The 18,486-nt window shown below is 36.2% G+C and overlaps 1 protein-coding gene across 3 annotated transcripts in view; it reads left to right on the forward strand.

The window, feature by feature from the left end:
* The window catches only part of PLEKHA5 (pleckstrin homology domain containing, family A member 5), a 284,442-nt gene that overhangs the window by 164,338 nt on the left and 101,618 nt on the right, over positions 1-18,486 (forward strand). For all 3 annotated transcript variants that reach the window (XM_006888444.1, XM_006888445.1, XM_006888443.1), the window contains exons 4-5: positions 13,782-13,865; positions 16,534-16,654. In XM_006888444.1, the coding sequence (XP_006888506.1) occupies positions 13,782-13,865; positions 16,534-16,654 (205 nt within the window). The remainder of the gene's footprint in view (positions 1-13,781; positions 13,866-16,533; positions 16,655-18,486) is intronic.

The following is an 18,486-nucleotide window of genomic DNA, read 5'->3' on the forward strand; positions in this document are numbered from 1 at the left end:
ATCCCAATACAAATACCAACCCCATTCTTCAACGAGATGGAAAAGGCAATCTCCAATTTCGTATGGAATGGAAAAAAGCCCCGAATAAGCAAAGCACACACACACTTTTAAACACTGTAATGACTAGTATTTTGTGTTTGCAAAGGGGAAAAGTATTTGTTAAAACCCGGTGGCCTAGTCGATAAAGAGTTGCACTGTTAACCTAAAAGTAATCTATTTAAATCCACCAGCTGCTTCAAGGGAGAAAGATGGACACTCTCCTCCTGTGCTGTTTAGTGCGTGTGAAAACCCATTGGAGGGAAAGGTTAGCTATGAATCACTTCCTACTCTATGGCAATAAGCTGTTAGTGTGGGGAAAGACAAAAGTTGATGCTTAGAGGTATAATTATTGATAACCTCTTTTTGTAGGACACTTGTATTCATCATTTGTTCAGCTAAAATTAGTAGCTCACCAGTTAAAAGAAGTACGGAATCAGCAGTGTCTCAGATGTTTGGTCTGCAGTATAATTCCATGATTTCTTAATCAAGAGTCCCTCCTTTGTTCATTGTAGCCCTGTGAACAACAGATCTGAACCCTGTTCTATCCCGCGTCATCCTCTGACATACGTGAGCCCATTGCTGCAGTCACTATGTCAGTCCATCTCATGGAGAGTCTTCCTGTTTTGCTGACCCTCCACCTTTCCTCTCCAAGGAATAGCCTCTCCCAGAAAAATGCCCAGAGTATGTGGGTTGAAGAATAGCTACTCTGTGCTTCAGTTTCTTCAGTGAAGTAGACATAATTTCAGAACTTATCTTTTTGGGTAATGAAACCCAAATGAGTTTGAAAACTTCCTGACAGTATTAGATCATCAATAAATATAAGGAATCATCAGCATGATCGTTTGTAGGTGGTGAATTTCCAAGCAGTTTTCATCTTTATAACTTTTATTGGTTAACTGTTGGGGTTTTTTTTGTGTGTGTGTGTGTGGGGGGGGGTTTGGTTTGTTTTTTGGTTTTATTTTTTGGGGGGGTTAACTGTTTTTTAAAGAATACATTATAAACTTTGGGCACACCACCACCAAAAAAAAATTTTAAATCATTTTAGTTGGTATAAAGGAAATATTTACTTGGGGATAAGTTCAGATTCTCACTAAATGTTAAGAGCTGTTTACAGCCATATATCCTGGTATTTTACACTGTGCTTTGTGCCAGTTTTAAGGGAATTGAAATCATATTTTACTTTTATGGCTGGAAGGCATGCATAATCATAACAAATTTTTCCTTGGAGAAGCTGCCTTAATTTGCGGCTGCACTGACATACTAGTGTGTGACGTCAGCTTGGTGTCAGACTTCCAGAGTGGCAGGCCAGCCTGACAGCACAGAGTGTTTCCTGAGTGCTGAGTCCCCACAGTCCTCATTTAGGAGCAGCTCAGAGACAAAGGAGTGAACTCATCACACACACACACACACACACACACACACACACACACAAACACACACACAGTATCTTTTTGCTTCTCTTGAAGAATGTGATTTGGGGAACAACTGGTAAGTAGTTCTTGTTACTTTTATATATTAATAGCAAATATTAATAGCTAAATGAGCAATAGTTCAGTTTTCCTCAGTTAATGATCTTATGTAGCCATAGTGCTAGGCATGGTGCTTGGTGCAAAGACTCATGTAACATAAATGTTACAACTGCTGTTGTCAGAATTTAAATATAATCCTTATGTTTTCAGACTAGTTGAACATTTTAAGACGTGGGAATTGGAAATGTCTTTCTCTTAGACACCCTTAGTCTTAAGCTAACATAACTACATAGCAGTCACAAATTGCTTCAAAGCCTAAAGATTCTTCAAGTATTTATTGTGTTTAACTTAGAGAAGAAGCTTTTACTTTCTTATTTTAAAAATAATTAAATGATTACTTTTTCAAATGTTATTATGGAAAACCTTCTTAATATGTAGAGTTGTTTTGGGGTTTTTACTTATAACAGTATTAGCCCATTGCAATCAGGTTAATTTAGATTCACAGGACCAAGTAAAACGGCACCATAGATATCCAAGGCTCCAAATCTGTTTATCAGAGCTTCACATCCTTCTCCTGCAGAGTGTCTGGTGGTTTGGTTAATTGCCAACCACTTGACCATGATGTCACTGGAATTTCTTCTCTTGATACTAGTATAAATGAATTAATAGTTACTTGAAACTGTTCCTATTCTTTGGTTCTTTGGGCCAAAGTAAGAATCCTTATTGAACTAAAATTGAAGAGCAATGTAATGGCAGAAGATTACTGTAGACTATTTCCACATATAAAGAGATTAAGAAAATTACCACTGACCTGGTATTGAACACTGGGAAATTGGCTTTTTAAGGATTTTAATTCTTATTAGCAGTTGTAGTTTATTTTCCCATTGAATTATAAATAAAGTTGATTTATCTGTTTCAAAAGCATTGTAGAGGAGATGCTATTTAGCTTACAACTTTTATTACTCCATTTTAAGTGAGGATATTTTAATTTCTTCCTTTTTTACTATATATACTGATGCATTTTGTTGTTTCAGATGTAATTATTTTCCTTTATATTCAGTAATTGCTTTCCAATTTCAGGGTCTTTTAGTGTTATTTTCAAACAAAGTTCTCTCATAAAGGTCATGGGTATACCTTTTTACTTTGTTATTATAGATGAAGAAAATAAGAATTTTTAATAAATAAGTTTGACAGTTTCACTTAAATTTTCTGAAGCTGTTGAATAATAAATCTTGCTAGACATATTTGTATGTCAGTGATATAGGTAACTATTGAAAGGAAATGATCTAGAACAGCCTTTTTTGTTTATGTATAGAACTAATCAGACTTGAAAAATAAACAGCAATTGCCTTATATTACTGTTCCCAACGTCTGATGCTTCTTCTTCTAATTCTCATAGGTATGAGTTTATTTACTTGCTGTGATAGCCTTAATTCACGATGCACATTATTTTCCCCTTCCATTGCAGAATTCAGCTTCCAGCTAAGAGTCTATGTAAAGCTGGAAAATGTAAATCTATGGATAATTCATGCATACTTATGTTCTCTTTTAAAATTTATCTGAATCCACTTAAATAATGTTAGCATAGCTTTAAAATAGCATATATTTCAAAGTTAATCAGTAAGTTACTATAATGATTAATTGAACATATTCAGTATATATTTTAAACAAAGATGTTTTTCAGTCATTATGACACCAGAGGTCATTGGCCCCAATGCTATTAAAGTTCATGTGAAATAAGACTACTAAACGTTTTTGTATAGACAAGACATTTAATTGAGGCTGAAGGAGAGGAGGAGAAATAAAGAAATAATGCACAAAACTGTGGGGATGGGGTGAAGGATTAGAAATTGACAAAAATACTGCCATGTTTGAAAGCTGTAAAGAATGGAGCACTTGTCTGGTTTTTAATGAGTAATTTCTGCTTTGAGGGGCCCTTTCTATCACTATTATATTGCCTGATAAATCCTAAAACCAAACTAATGGCCATTGAGTTGATTCTGACTCAGAGAAGAACAGATTCTGAATAGAGAAGAGCTACCTCTCTTTTCTTTTTTTTTTTTCTCCTTTATACAGGGTGAATGATGAGTTTGAACCGCTGCCCTTTCCGTTAGGCAGCAGAGCACTTCTTAACCACTGCCTCTCTGTTAACAATATTGAGCCTTAGCTTCTGTGCATTGTGCATTATGCAGTAGTTGTAGTGTAGGTGCATTATGCTGTTTGAGCCTTCTTGGTGTTTTTAAAATGCATTGTTTTGAAATTAAAGTAGCAGAGCATAACATCTCATACTTTGTTTCAAAACATACCTATTATAATCAGAGTCCAAATTTTTAGCCCATTTCTGTACCATTCTCTTTAACCTCTGCTAAATTCCAGCTGTATCTGACATTCTTGTTCAGTTCATGGCAGGCACTTCTGTAGTGCCTTCCTTGCTCTTTATAAGCAAGATCTATCCCTCATTTTTCCTTTCATAGGTGCTTGTAGGGAAGATAGGGCAATCTTGTTTCCATTCTACTCTTTCTTAAAAGTCGGCTATGAGTCAGAACAGACTCAGTAGCAATGAGATTTTTCTCTTTTGTTTATGGTTATAGTATAACTCTTAATGTTTACTATTATGTATTCAGTATAACCTAATAATTTTATTCAAGCTATATGTCATTAATGCCTAGCTCATATTGAATGGATAAAATATAATCATCTCATTTCATAGCATCATAATTTAACTTACCTTTTTGTTCTTGAAATGATTCATTTAATACAGCTCTTACAGCATTTAAAAATAAATACTGTGCTGTAAAGAATAGTAAAATTAAATCATCAGATTCAAGTTCAGATATGTTTACTAAGAATCATTACTTTCAAAATGCTTGAAGATCATAAAAAAGTTTTTGTTTTATATAATATAAATGTGTATATTAATTTTATTTAAGGAAGTCCTTTCAGAAGATGATTTATAGATTTTCTTTAAATAAAATTAAGGTAAATAATTTGGTTTATGAATCTCTTATATTCTGAAAATTTAATTTATATATACAGTAATACAATTAGCTATGTATCTGTAATGTTACATCTCACATTTTCCTGATTCAGGTATATACTCTCTCTTCTGATTGAATCAAGCAAAATTTTCCATTAGTAAATCATGTGCTTTGCAGTTGTTATACCTGTAATGGGCAAAATGTGAGGTAACATTTATAATAAAATACTAAGATGATAATTGAATAATTTGAACAGCTGATTAAAAGTGGTACATGATTGTAAAGCCCCAGAAGACAAGAAGCTGAGGAGAAAGGGGTATTAGTTTGAAGTTAAATTGGAATTGGGAAAGATTTCATTACTCGTGATTCAGATAGATATGATACTGTAAAATGATAAGTAGTGAGATAGAAGGAAGGAGGAAGAATAACTGTGAGGGAATGTTGTATCTTCCCTGAGTTTCATTTGCTGGCATGGCAAAAATCGTCATTTGACTTTGAGGAAAATGTGCTGATTTTCATTTACTTCTGTTTTGGTGCCATTGCGCATAGAGGAAGATGAAGGGCTGAACTGAAAAACCATTGGCTGAGATAAGGGAAGAAAGTGTTCCACTGAAAGGTGAAGAGGTTAATGAGAAACAGCGTAAGTTTTGGAGTTATCTCATATCCAACCGTTTGATTTTCTGAATGAAAATCTCAGTTTACTCCTTTATAAAGTGAAGGGGATAATACCTGCCTCCAAGGTTTTTGAGAGATTGCACATTTCATACAGTGTGTGACCACAGATGTGCTAATGGCCGTTGTTAAGTTTATTGCAGTGGGTGAGGGCCAGAGGAGCCCATGCTTCCTGAGCCCCCTTTCACCCCTCAAGAAAGTTTAGATTATCTGTTTTCTAAATGATGAGAGGAGAAAGGATAGATGACAAAGGGTTAAAACATTAAGAAAAATTTGTAGATGGTGAGTAAATGAATCACTGAGGTTTGAACAGGATGTCTGGAAGCAGTTAGTTGGAGGCAAATGGCATTTAGAACTAACTGTGGGGAAAGGAAATATATACTTTTCATGTTTTGTAAAAAAATTACATGTTTTAGATTGCTAACTCAGTGGTTAATTCTTCACGTAACTAAGACTCAAGAATCTCATTTCTCCCCAAGAAAAGCAGGATGCTTTTAGTGCTTAGCTCTTCTCAAAACATTGCCTTTAATTGCAGTACAGTCTTCTATGCTACAACATCTTCTGTTTAAAAATAAAGAAACGAGTTATTGTGACAGCCATATTTGAACAGAGCAACTTCTTTTTAATAGAAAAGAGTAGATAAAGCATTCATAAACTTTGCATTTCATACTTATAAAATTACTTTAAACCAGTTTTAATAACTGAGTCACTGCTATAAATACAGTTTTTAAACCTGATTAGATTTTATTATTTTCATCTCAGCATAGCAGCAGCTATTTAATGGTTTCTACTCTTAAAAGCTCTTCAATTGGAAAATAAGCTTGAGAATATAATTGTTTTGTAATGTAGTGAGACCAAGGCCAAATTGAGAATGTGGAGAAAACCTTTTCTTTGTTTGCATAGGAGAGTATAGAAAATAAACTCTAAGCACACAGATGAGCTCTTTGCATCATATTTTACTTTAGCTTGAAAATTGGAATATAGTTTCCCCACTTTCTGTGCCTAATCCAGTTAGTATTGTGGATATGTGGCAGCTTTTGTAAAAAGTCCAAGTCATGATGCTATGATACTGGCTTTGCTACCAGAGTTCCCAAAAGAATTGCCAAACTTCAACTGCCAAACCACTGTGCTAGCCTATTTTTCTTAAACTAAATTAAATCCTTCTCTCCTTACCATACGAGAAATGCATGACTCAGAACAAATCACATGAATAGGTTTGCATGTGAGTTTAATAAGAAACATCAGAGTCTCTTCTCCGAGACCACAGATGGTTTTTTAAAGTGCCTATTAGTTTCTCTGTGCTATGGATACATTTTCAACCATGTTGCCACAGTTGCACATAATAAAGCATGCTTTTGTCTTACTCTAAATGTATCTCTTGGAAAATGTGTGTTAGCTACTATTACAGTGTTCATTTTCCATATTTTTATTTCATAAGTTTAAAAATACATAGGATTTTGTATTAAAACAGTCACTGGTATTACTCATGAAATAAAAGTAAAAAAATTAATAAAGCTGTGAAACAAGTACTCCCACAGTGATGACTTGGAATACTCAGAAGTAACCAATGCATAGTTATTAACTGGCTAAATTTTTGTGTTGCCTTTTTTTAAAAGATAGGAATAAAACTTTGAGAGTTCTTTAATATCAGATTGAATGATGATCTTTGTTGTTGTTGTTATGTGCCATCAAGTTGCTAGAGACTCCCAGCGACCCTATATACAAAAACTCTCAAGCCTGCTCTGTCCTGAGCCAGTCTCACTGACTCACCTACCCCATTGCTTCAGTTACTGTATCAGTCATTTTATCTGGGGTCTCCCTCTTCTGTGCTGTCCCTCCACCCTCCTGAGCATGAAGTCCTTCTCCAAGGATTGGTTCCTCCTGGCCATATGCCCAAAGTATGTGAAACTCAGCTTCAAAATCCTAGCCTCCAAGGAGAAACTTGGTTTCACCCTCCCCAAAACAGACTTTTGTTTTCTTGGTGGACCATGGTATGTGCAAGACTCTTCTCCTGCACCACAACTCAAAGGCATCAATTCTTCTTTTACCATTCTTAGTCATTATCCAGGTCTCTGATGCACAGCAAGTAATTGTAAAGACCATAGCCTGGATCAGGCCCACCTTAGTTCCTAGACTGATATTGTTGCTTCTTAGTACCCTGGAGAGATCCTTGATAGCAGATTTTCCTAGTGCAATTTGTCTTTTGATTTCCTGACTGCTGGTGCAAAAGAGTGATGACTGTGGAGTGATTGCAGAGCCCAGCAAGCTGTAATTGTACACAATCTCAATCTCTTCTCCATCACCATGGTGTTGCCATAGACAGTCAGGATCTGATACCGCCCTATAATCTTCTTAATCAGGTAACATCCGTTCTCCCAGAATTCTCTTGGCTTCTTAAAAATCAGGCTTTGGGGCCAGTATATTCAGTCAAGTAAACACATCACCATAACAGATCTAAGAGAGACTTATGACCTTGAAAATGATCACATTGTGACTACAGTATAAACAGAGACAAACAGTCACAAAACTTAGCAGAAGCACAGTGGCAAGGACCTTTCTTTTGTACTGCCTCAGGCAAAAATCTTTCCCTAGAGCTAGTACATGGGATTTGGACTTGACATCCTCCTAAACAGGAGACAGGCAACAGTGTGAGAGGCCAGTAGCAGTGTGCAAGACATCACAGAAGTGACCTGTAGACAGACTAAGCTAGCATATCAAGGGGTGGCTGAGGAAGGGATGGCTGGACTGGGTAGGCAGGAATGCAAGGAATGCCTTTGCATATAGTCATTTTCTTTCCTTTATTCCTTGATATTTTAATATAATCTCATTTTATTCACCTTTTTCTCTGAACAACACTTAAAACTTTGAGCCTGATGGATGTGAGCTAACCATATTGGTCTCATTTTTTTGCCATTGTTTTGAAAGAGACTTGGATTATTTTGTTGTTCTCCTTATATGTGGTTAATGAGATTTCAGGGGCATGGCTGGAGAACTTTGGGGAAATTTTTTGAAAGGGCCAGCCAGCGAAAAACTTGCTTTTCATCTCTTTGACTTTGTAGTCTGCCTATAGGGCAGACTGTAGCTGATTTAGGACTATCGGGTAGTCAGCCTAAAACGGACTGACTTAGTACCGTAATGATGCCAGTGCTGCCTCAAAAAAAGCAACTCTGAAGCATCATATCTACATGAAATAATGATTGTTTCTATTAGACCAGGAATAGTTCCTTTCCATACTTGGTTTGAAGGATTTAATAGTTACTGATTTATCATATGCAGCATTGCTTAAAATTTATCCTCTGGTACCTTGAATATTAGATGGAGCTCAGGTAGTGTAGTCTACATTGAGTTGCACTGCTTACCCTAAAGCCCACACATCTCCAGTGGTTCAGATCCATCAGTGGCTCCCTTGGAAGAAAGATGGGCCTTCTTCTTCTGTGCAAGTTAATAGCCTCAGAGTCCCAGTAAGGAGTTAGTAATGAGTCAGAGCCAGCTCAGTGGCAGTGAGTTTGAGTAATGGTCTAGTAATAATAAATTCATTTCTGCAGAATCAAACAAATCTAAATGTTTTCAAGGACTCAATAAGGATATATTTTTTTCCTTTTAAAAAAAATGGTCAGCTTTAAGTTTATTTTCTACACTCAGCAATAGTTGCAAAGTTATGACCTTACTGTTGTTGGCTCATAGGAATTTTATTACCAGATTTCATTTATTAAAGCATTGTTAATTTTAAATTAAATGAGTACTTTAATTTTCTTCCCTGTCTAGCTTGAAGTAAGTTTATTAAAAATAGAATTGTTTCTTTAGTTTCACTGGTAACTAGAAATTTAAAACCTAATGTTAGCAACAAATTCTCTTTCTGTGTGCCTGTGTAAACCTGTAATTTTATTTGGGTTTATCCTTGAAATGGCCATTTTGTGTATTTTATGCATCTGGTTTTTGTTTCAGTGTGGCTGTGGTATTTCTTAAGGAATGATGTTGGTATTTTCCCTTATGAGACCCTTGCTGAAGGAAGACAGTAGCCATGTTGAATATACACAGTATCTTCCTTCACTGACTTTTGAAAGGGTACAATAAGGAGCCTTCAGTATCTTCAGACTGCTGCCATCCAGTCATCCAATTTTCATTAATCTTTATATAAAGGTACCTGCCGCATAGAGTTGCTTAAAATCTGACAAATTGCTCTCCTACTTTGATAGTAGATAAGAACTGTATCATTCATCAGCTTCCCCTTTTTATCTGAGCAACTACAGAGTTCTGGTGACACAGTGGTATTAAGCACTCAGCTGTTACCAGAAAAGAAGGTTACTGGTATATGTATTAGCAGTTTTGAAAGAAAAGACTTGCTAAGAAACCCTATGCCTAATACACCCTCTGGGGTAATTTTGTCCTCTCATATAGAGTAAGAATCAATTAATTGGCAAACAATATGAACCATTAAAGTTCTGAACTTGAAAGTGGTGGCACAGTTTAACCCAGTTTTACTGGTTCAGTTATCTACATAATTATATCTATAAACATAATATTTGAAAAGGATTTTCTATCCTATCTAAGGTGTACATGTAATTTTTGTTAAGCATTAAAAGAGGATGGAAAGAGTATACAGAGTCATTTTACCAAAAGCAATCGGCGGACACAGAAGAATTTCATGAAATAATATCTGAGCAAGAGCCTATGGTGATGAAGGGAAAAGTTCAAGCTGCTCTGAAAAGATTGACAAAACACAAGGCCCCAGGAATTGATGGCATACAAATGGACATATTTCAACAAATAGACACTGCCCTGGATGTGCTCACCAAGTTGTGCCATGAAATCTGGAGGACAACCACCTGGTCAACTAACAGGAAGAGATCTGTATTTGTTCCTATTCCAAAGAAAGGTGATCCAGAGAGTGGAAATTATCAAACAATATCATTGATGTGCATGCAAGCACAATTCTGCTGAAGATTATCCAAAAACGACTGGAACAGCACTGGATCAGTAGAGAACATCCTGAAGTGCAGGTTGGGTTTAGAAGAGGCCATGGTAGTAAGGATATTATAGCTAATATCAGATGGAGCTTGCCTGAAAGCAGAGTGTGCCAGAGGAATGTCTATCTGTGTTTTATTGACTATACAAATGCATTTGACTGTGTAGATCACAATAAACTGGCTGACTCTGAGAACAATGGGAATCCCAGAATACTTGATCATACTTATGAGAAGCCTTTACTTGGACCAGAAGGCAGTCGTCGGAACACAGCAAGGAAACACTGCATGGTTCAAAATTGGGAAGGGTATGTGCATACCTTTTCAATCTATATGTAGAACAGATTATCTGGGAGGCTGGGCTCTATGAGGAGAAGTGTGGCATCAGGATTGGAGGAAGAGTTATCAACAATCTGCGTTACGCATTTTAGTGAGAACATGATCCTCATACTGAACTTGTGACTATAACCTTTTTCTTTCTTCTACTCTGAACTCTCTGGAATAGCTGAGGGGTTTTGTCTTTTTGGTTGGTTTTTGGTTTTTTAAGTGCTACTTATCATTAGTTAAGAATACTAACCTTTGCCAACATAAAAATACAGCTGATCCTTAAGAAGCATGAAAATAGGAGAAGATCACAACTAAGTTTACTCTCTTTTACAATAACTACAAATTAGTGGGATAGGTACATTTAAACTATTTGGGAAGGTACTGATTTAAACTGTAGATAAATAGCTCTTTGATCTCTGTGTCAGTCCACCTGACTGAGGGTCTTCATCTCCTTTACTGACCCTCTGCCTTTCAGATCATCATGCACCTCTTCAAGGAAAAGGTCCTCCTAATATTAGGGAGGGACCAGTCTTTGGAGAGGGACATCATGCTTGGCAGGATGGAGGGATAGCACAGGAAAGGAAGATCCTAGATGATATGGATTGCTTCAGTGACTGGGGTAATGGGAGTAGGTGTGTCAGAGGCAGTAAGATTGGCACAGGATAGAGCAGAGTTTAGGGTTGTTGTATGTAGGGTCTTTATGAGTCCCTGGAGACTTGACGGCACATAACAACAGCAGCAGCAGCAGCATGTTCAAAATATGTGAGATGAAGCTGTCATCTTTGCCTCTGAAGAGCACTGTGGCAGTACCTTTCCAAGACATATTTGTTTGTTCTTTTGATAGTACATAGGATGTTCAGTACTCTTCTCCAGCACCACAGATCAAAGGGACAAGATAGGACAGGGTTCAGATATGTTGTTCATAGCATCACTATGGGACATACTTGACTCGTCAGACCCTAACAACAACAATAACTAACACATATAATTAAAGTCCAGCAGTTCCTAAAAATAGTAAAAAAAAAAACAAACCAACCCAAAATCAAAACAATTCATTAACCATTTTTCAACAGCTTTGTGTTGCAGGCCATGTCCTAGAGACTTCATACTTTTCAGTCTCTGAATCCACATAAATTTCTCCACTAGAAAAAAGATCCCATAATAGCAAATGTTTCCTATTTTGTTCATGGCCACCAAGAGAATAGTTCCTTTGGTATATATTGTTGTTAGTTGCCATTAAGTCAATTCTAACTCACAGGGACTTGATGTACAAAAGATTGAAACCGTGCCGATTCCTGCACCATCCTCCTAATTTCTGCTGTGTTTAGTTCAGTTTATTGTTTCTCATCTTCCAGTCCCGTATCAATGTCACAGTCATAGGGTTTTTAAAGACCTTACTTCTAACATGCAGTCTACTCTGTCCCTTTTAAGTGGAAAGAATTTGAAGCACTTAAGGGGAAAATTAAAAACTTTAGCCCTAAGTATGAATTACACCCCAACATAGGGAAAAAAAAAATTCCTCACAATTGGACCAGTTGTTTCAGAAATGAGTGGCTGGTCCTATATCCTACTCTATTAGGCTGAAAGCTTCTCTGAAACCTATCCAGTATGAATGGCCCTGGTAAGCACAACTTGTGTTTTGGTAGTCCAGTTTTCTGTGGACTCTTCCACCCAAGTGGAATTTTCTTTTTCCTTTTAAAAGAAAAAACCTTCAACTGTGATACAATGTGTTACATGGTTAAAGTACATAAATACGCAATAAATGTGAGTCTTTACCTTGAAAAGGACTTGCAGATTCTAGGAGAAGTAGGTATTCGAATGGTTTCCGCTTTTGAGTTGGTGGAAAGTGTTGGAAAGGGAGTTATCTGATGTTGGACTCAAAGTTGTAACACTAGACCTGAATGGGTTGTGGTTCATAAAACAGACAGTAACATAGCTGGTAGATGGTTGAAATGTGCACAGGTTTGTATTTTAATACATGTGTTTCTTTGTGACTTTCTCCAAGGCTGAATCCCATTGGGTGCAGATTTCTGTGCTTATCTACAAATTCTTGAAGGCAAATCTGTGTGTAAGCAAATATAGGATGTGTGTTATGCTCAACTTGTTCTTCACATTGAAACACAAGAATTTTCAGTGTTGTATCAAAGTTAATAGTCTCTTGATCTAAATCTCAAGACTCAGACTTTGAAAAAGGATGGCAAGGTATAAGAACAATATATGCTTTATATGTAAGGATATTTTTTGAGATTTTGGACCACACAGCCCACTTTTTTAATATATCTTGTAACCCTTGTCTTTTTATATTCTTTGCAATCTCTATCATGTGTTACTGTATACCTCTTGGTGTTTTGTGCTTTCTGAACATATCAGAACTTACGTACTTGAACATATTCACAAGACCCATCATACTGAAATACATCTATACTTTCCGCCAGTATCTAGAGGATAGAATTTAATTCTTTGTTCCGTTACCAACTTCTTTACTACTTAAACTCATACCACATGAAATTGTAGATTTCTATGGTTGATTTTTTTTAAGATGGCCGTTAAGAAAGTCACTTGCAGACTTTGTAGTGTGATTACCACCACAAAGATCTAGACTCACCTGTTCTTTACAGTATTCATTTCTTACACATGTCAGTATAAAACCAAAGCCCCCTACAAAAAAGCAGATAATTTAGTACTCCTTTGGTGATGCATATTGTCAGGAAGAAAGAAATGAAAAAAATCCAGTGGGGACCTGAAAAGACAAGGTAGTGGTGAAGCATAGTTGGTGATTAATTTTATAGAATGTAATGAATGGGAATGATTGTATGCAACTCAGTGTGAATGAGTAGTGTGAAACGCAGTCTGTATGAACCTTGTAAGCAAACTAATATAAGGTATTTTATTAAAAATAAAGTAGAGGGTCAGTAAAATAGAAGACCACAAAATGAATTGATACAGTCATTGCAACAATGGATTTGAACAAGGGTGGGATTGTGAGGATTGTGCCGAATAAGCAGGATTTCGATCTGTTGTTCATAGTTTTGCTGTAAGTTATAGTTGATTTGATGATACCTAGTAATGTGTGCATCTTTTCTCTCTTGGAGCCACTCATGAATTTGAACTGCCAGAGAAATAAGGCCTTTGTGTTGGCAGCGCAAATGCCTATGGACTAGGTCACCAGAGCTCCCCTAAAGAGACACTTTTGTTAGGTGCCGTCAACTCTAGGGCTTTAGAATTGGTCACTTTTGTGACTAAGTAAAATGTTTAAAAATGAGGATTTTGCTACAAGAGTATCAAATAAATAGTACAGAAGTACTAACATGTTCTCTTTTTCTTTTTTTCAGCCATAATGAAAGGAAAGTAACCTGCAAGCATCCAGTCACGGGACAGCCATCACAGGATAATTGTATTTTTGTAGTGAATGAACAGTAAGTAAAATTTCATGAATGGTCTACATCTTCAGTTGAATTGGTGTTACCCATATTTAATACAATACAATTTAGCAGTGTTATTGTCTGGACAGTTACATTCAAGCCTAATAACAGGATGACAGCTCTTTATGTGATAAAGAAACATAATTTAAACATTTTTTATGAGGATATGATAATTTAAGAAACTTTTTGCATCATAAACAGTAAACTGAAGGTCAGAGAAACTGGTCAAGTTATTAAACTCACTTGATCTTAGTTCTCTTATCGTTAAAACTAGGATAATTGCCAACGCTTTAAATTTCTAAAACATCAGATAAACTATGTTAAATGCTATATAAAAATTTAATTATTAATACCATTCTTATGGCCTTTAATACTTGAATAATCTTGCAGTTTGATTTTAAGTGTGTAGTTGTGAAATCAAGTAGAATGCCTACAATAATGCCTCTTAAAAAAAACATGACTTTTGTTAATTTTGAAGCTTCATTTAAATGTGCCTTTTTATATCATTGTTACACAAAGCTTAACTAGATTTTCCTGTTTGTTTTAATGCACCTGTTTTAGCATAAATACTGAAAAATTTATCTAAACTAGATTAAATTGATTAAATAAGCTAGAATGTTATGATAGTTGCCATTTGATGTTATAAATTTTTTTCTTAATTTTAGCAATTCATTTACTTTTTATTTGAGTGAATGTTTACAGATTGTTAGTTTTCATATAATTATAGTCATTGTAGTTTATTACATTAATGTCACTTTATAAGGCACCCAGGTCATGTAGTAGGTGTAGTATAAGGACGCTAATGGAAAAATTGGCAGTTGGACTCCATCAGCGGCACTGTAGGAGGCAGATCGAACAATCTGGCCCCATAACAATATATAACCTCTGAAGCTGGTGAAATGTTGTGTTGATGTAGAATCAACGCAACAGCAGTGTATTTGGTTTTTGCTTTCTGTCACTGTGTAGTATTATACTGTGTATACTTCCTTCCAGATGATTATAGTCAATGATTACTTGGCATATCTCCCTTTGGAGAGGAGACATCTCATACTTAGCCAAACAGAATTATGATTTCAGTCTTTCATTCCTGTTTCCAACTTATCATCTTCCAATCTTTCTTTTTTTATTTTTTAAATTTTTTCGTTTTCATTTTATTTTCTTTTTTCTTTTATTATTATTATTATTATTATTATTATTATTATTATTATTAATTTCAAAGTCCAATCTTTATTTTGTCTCCAAATCTAAGAATCATCCCTGTATACTGCCCAACTTTACACTTTATAGGCAGTCCTTAAACTTTTTTGTTCTGTTTCCAAAATCCATCAGGAATCCATTCACTTCTTTCTACCCTATTCCAGTAGCCTGAGAGCTGAGGAAAAATTGCATGTTGTTGTTGTTGTTGTTGTTGTTAAGTGCCGTCGAGTCACAGGCAATTCATAGTGACTGTGAAGGAGAGTCCTCAACGCTTGAGTGTCTTTCATCCTCTCTTCAGGTTCATAGGGTTTCCGGAGGCAAGCTATTATGGAAGTGGACGCCACTCCTCCTTCCAAGCTTGTTTTAATTGGGGAGTTCCACCCCACTCTCTGTCTGCTTTGGTTAACCAGCCATTAATGCATTTGACACATCAGTGTCACAGTGTTCAGCCTCACAGCAACCACAAGTGACCGCTGTACGGCAACTTGTACACCAGGGCTATACGACCTAGAGGAATGTCTGAACAAAAACAATGAAAGACAGGCCCGAGGGCCAGGGATTAAAAGTCACCCACCTTCAGCTTGGTAGCAGCGCCTTAAAAAAATTGCATAATAGAAGAAAATTCTGGTCTTACTTGATCATTGATGTTCCATATAAGGGAAAAAACAAAAGTATTATAGAAAAGCTGAGTCTCCATTTTTTGTACATGTTTTCAATAAAAGACGTTAGGATTAAAACATTAAGTGGAATGAATGAAGTCAAGGGACAGATAAATCCAGAGAGAGTCAAAAGAGAAAAACAATTTGATTCTTTAAGATTTAGCAACCAGAACCAAAAAGAAGGGGTGGATCTGTTCACTGAGTAATGCTCAATTCCAAAGGAATTTTATCTGCTTCTGGATGAGAAGCAGAAATGGGGAAAGTGGCTTACCCTAAAAGTAAAATGACTAGTAAATAGTGAGGTTATGTCCTGGTAAATCTCTTCTCATTATGCAACTGCATCTGTAAAACCAGTGTCCTGGGCTCTCTTGACCGTGTTTCCTCTCCTTAGATCATGTTTCAGTTAACATCAGTTGAATATGTAAATGTGTACATTTTATTTCTAGACAAGATACTCATGGTACCTAAAGAATACACTGTGCCTTATTTAAGTCTATTTGTTCATATGAAGTTCTTAAACAATTGACTGTTCAAGAACACTTGACTCAGTTAAATAGATGTCTCAATTCCCAGGGTAAAGAAGATTCACTGAAAATAGATGAATTAATGTTACTAATTTATATTCTCCTTAGAAGTCGTCATCATATTTTAAGTATTTATAAATACTAAATTCTGTCTTCAGAGTAAGTAGCATCTCACTGTTTTTGAAAAAACAGTACACCAGCCTTATGAAATTTAGGAAAGTTATATTCTGAAGCACTTTACATACACAGCAAGTTCTAGTTTTTGATGTACTGTATTTTCAGGACTGTTGCAGCCATGACATCTGAAGAAAAAAAGGAACGACCTATAAGTATGATAAATGAAGCTTCTAACTATAGCATGACTTCAGATTATGCTGTGCATCCAATGAGCCCTATAGGCAGAGTAAGTTATTATTAATTCCTGATAACTGCTAATCAGTATCTATTACTGTCATTCTTAGTAGACTAGATTTAGTTTGAGTATTTTGATTGCTTTTTTAACTTTTCTTGTTATTTTAATGAAAGTTACAGAGTAATTATAGAGAATTCCGTTTAGAATTCATTTTAACTATAATAATTTCATTTTGTTATGTAAACCTATTTAAGTTAGAGGTCGTGTCTATAAGAAACAAAAACTTAAAATATATAAAGTGTTACAATTTTGTGAATGACGATGCAGCTCGGGAAGACAAAGCAAAGTGTTACAATGAAATGTGCAAGGAGCCAGAGCTGGAAAATCAAAAGGGCCAAACTCACTCAGCATTTTTTAAGATGAAGGAACTAAAGAATGAATTCAAAACAGGAGTTGCAATATTTAAGAATGCTGGGGGCAGAATATTGAATGATCCAGGAAGCATTAAAAGAAGATGGATACAGAGTCACTGTACTGAAAAGAATTGGCTGACACAGAAGACCCTCAAGAAACAGCATATGATCAAGAGACAGTGGTGATGAAGGAGCACGTGCAGGCTGCTCTGAAAACATTGGCAAAAAATAAAGTCCCAGGAATTGATATATTTCAACAAACAGATCCTACCCTGGACGTGCTCATCACATTGTGCCAAGAAGTCTGACAACTATCTGGCCAACTGACGGGAAGAGATCCCATTCCAGAAAAAGATGACTAGACAGAATTTGGAAATTTTCAAATAATATCACAAGCAAAATCATGCTGAAGATTATTTAAAAAAAAAAAAAAAAGATGGGAACAGTCCATTGACAGAGAACTACTAGAAATACAGCTGGGTTTAGAAGAAGTCATAGCTCTAGAGACATTATTGCCAATGCCAGATGGATCTTGGCAGAAATGGCAGAAAGCAAAGAGTACCAGAAGAATAGCTGTCTGTGTTTCTTTGATTATGCAAAGGCATCTGACTGTGTGGATCACAACAAATTGCGGCTAACCTTGAAGAGAATAGGTCCCAGAACACTTGATTGTGCTCATGCAAAACGTATACTTGGACCAAGAATCAGTCCTCAGAACAGAGCAAAGAAATCTGCCTGGTTCAAAATCAAGAGAGGAGTATTTCAGGAGTGTCCTGTCTCCATTACTTTTCAATCTCTATGCAGAAAAGATTATTTGGGAGGCTGGGCTTTATGCAGAGGAATGTGGCATCAGGATTGGAGAAAGACTGATCAACAGCCTACATTATACAGATGACATAACCTTGCTTGCTGAGACTGAGGAGGAACTGAAGTGTTTGCAGCAGGAGGTCAAGGACTATAATCTTCATTATAGCTTGAAGCTCAATATCAAGACAACAAAGATTATCTATCACCATTGGGCCAATTGGCAGCACCATGGTTGATGGAGAAGAGATTGAGGTTGTTAACAATTACAGCTTGCTTGGTGCCACAGTCAACACTCTTGGCACCACAATCAGGAAATCAAAAAACAAATTGCACTGGAAAGACCTGCTTTCAAGGACCTCTCCACAGTACTAAGAAGCAACAGTGTCAGTCTAGAGACTAAGGTGTGCCTGATCTAGGCCATAGTCTTCAGAATTACATGATAAGCATCAGAGGGCTGGACAATGACTAATGTTGACAGAGGAATCAATACCTTTGGGTTGTGGTGACCGAGAAGAGTGTTGAACATACCATGGACCACCAAGAAAACAAATAAGTCTGTCTTGGAGAGAGTGAAACCAAGTTTCTCCTTAGAAGCTAGGATTTTGAAGCTCCTTCTCAAATACTTTGGGTATATGGCCAGGAAGGACCAGTCCTTGGAGAAGG

Source organism: Elephantulus edwardii, unplaced genomic scaffold (genome assembly GCF_000299155.1).
Source record: "Elephantulus edwardii isolate Elephantulus edwardi_28Jun2011 unplaced genomic scaffold, EleEdw1.0 scaffold00067, whole genome shotgun sequence".
Taxonomy (NCBI): Eukaryota; Metazoa; Chordata; class Mammalia; order Macroscelidea; family Macroscelididae; genus Elephantulus; species Elephantulus edwardii.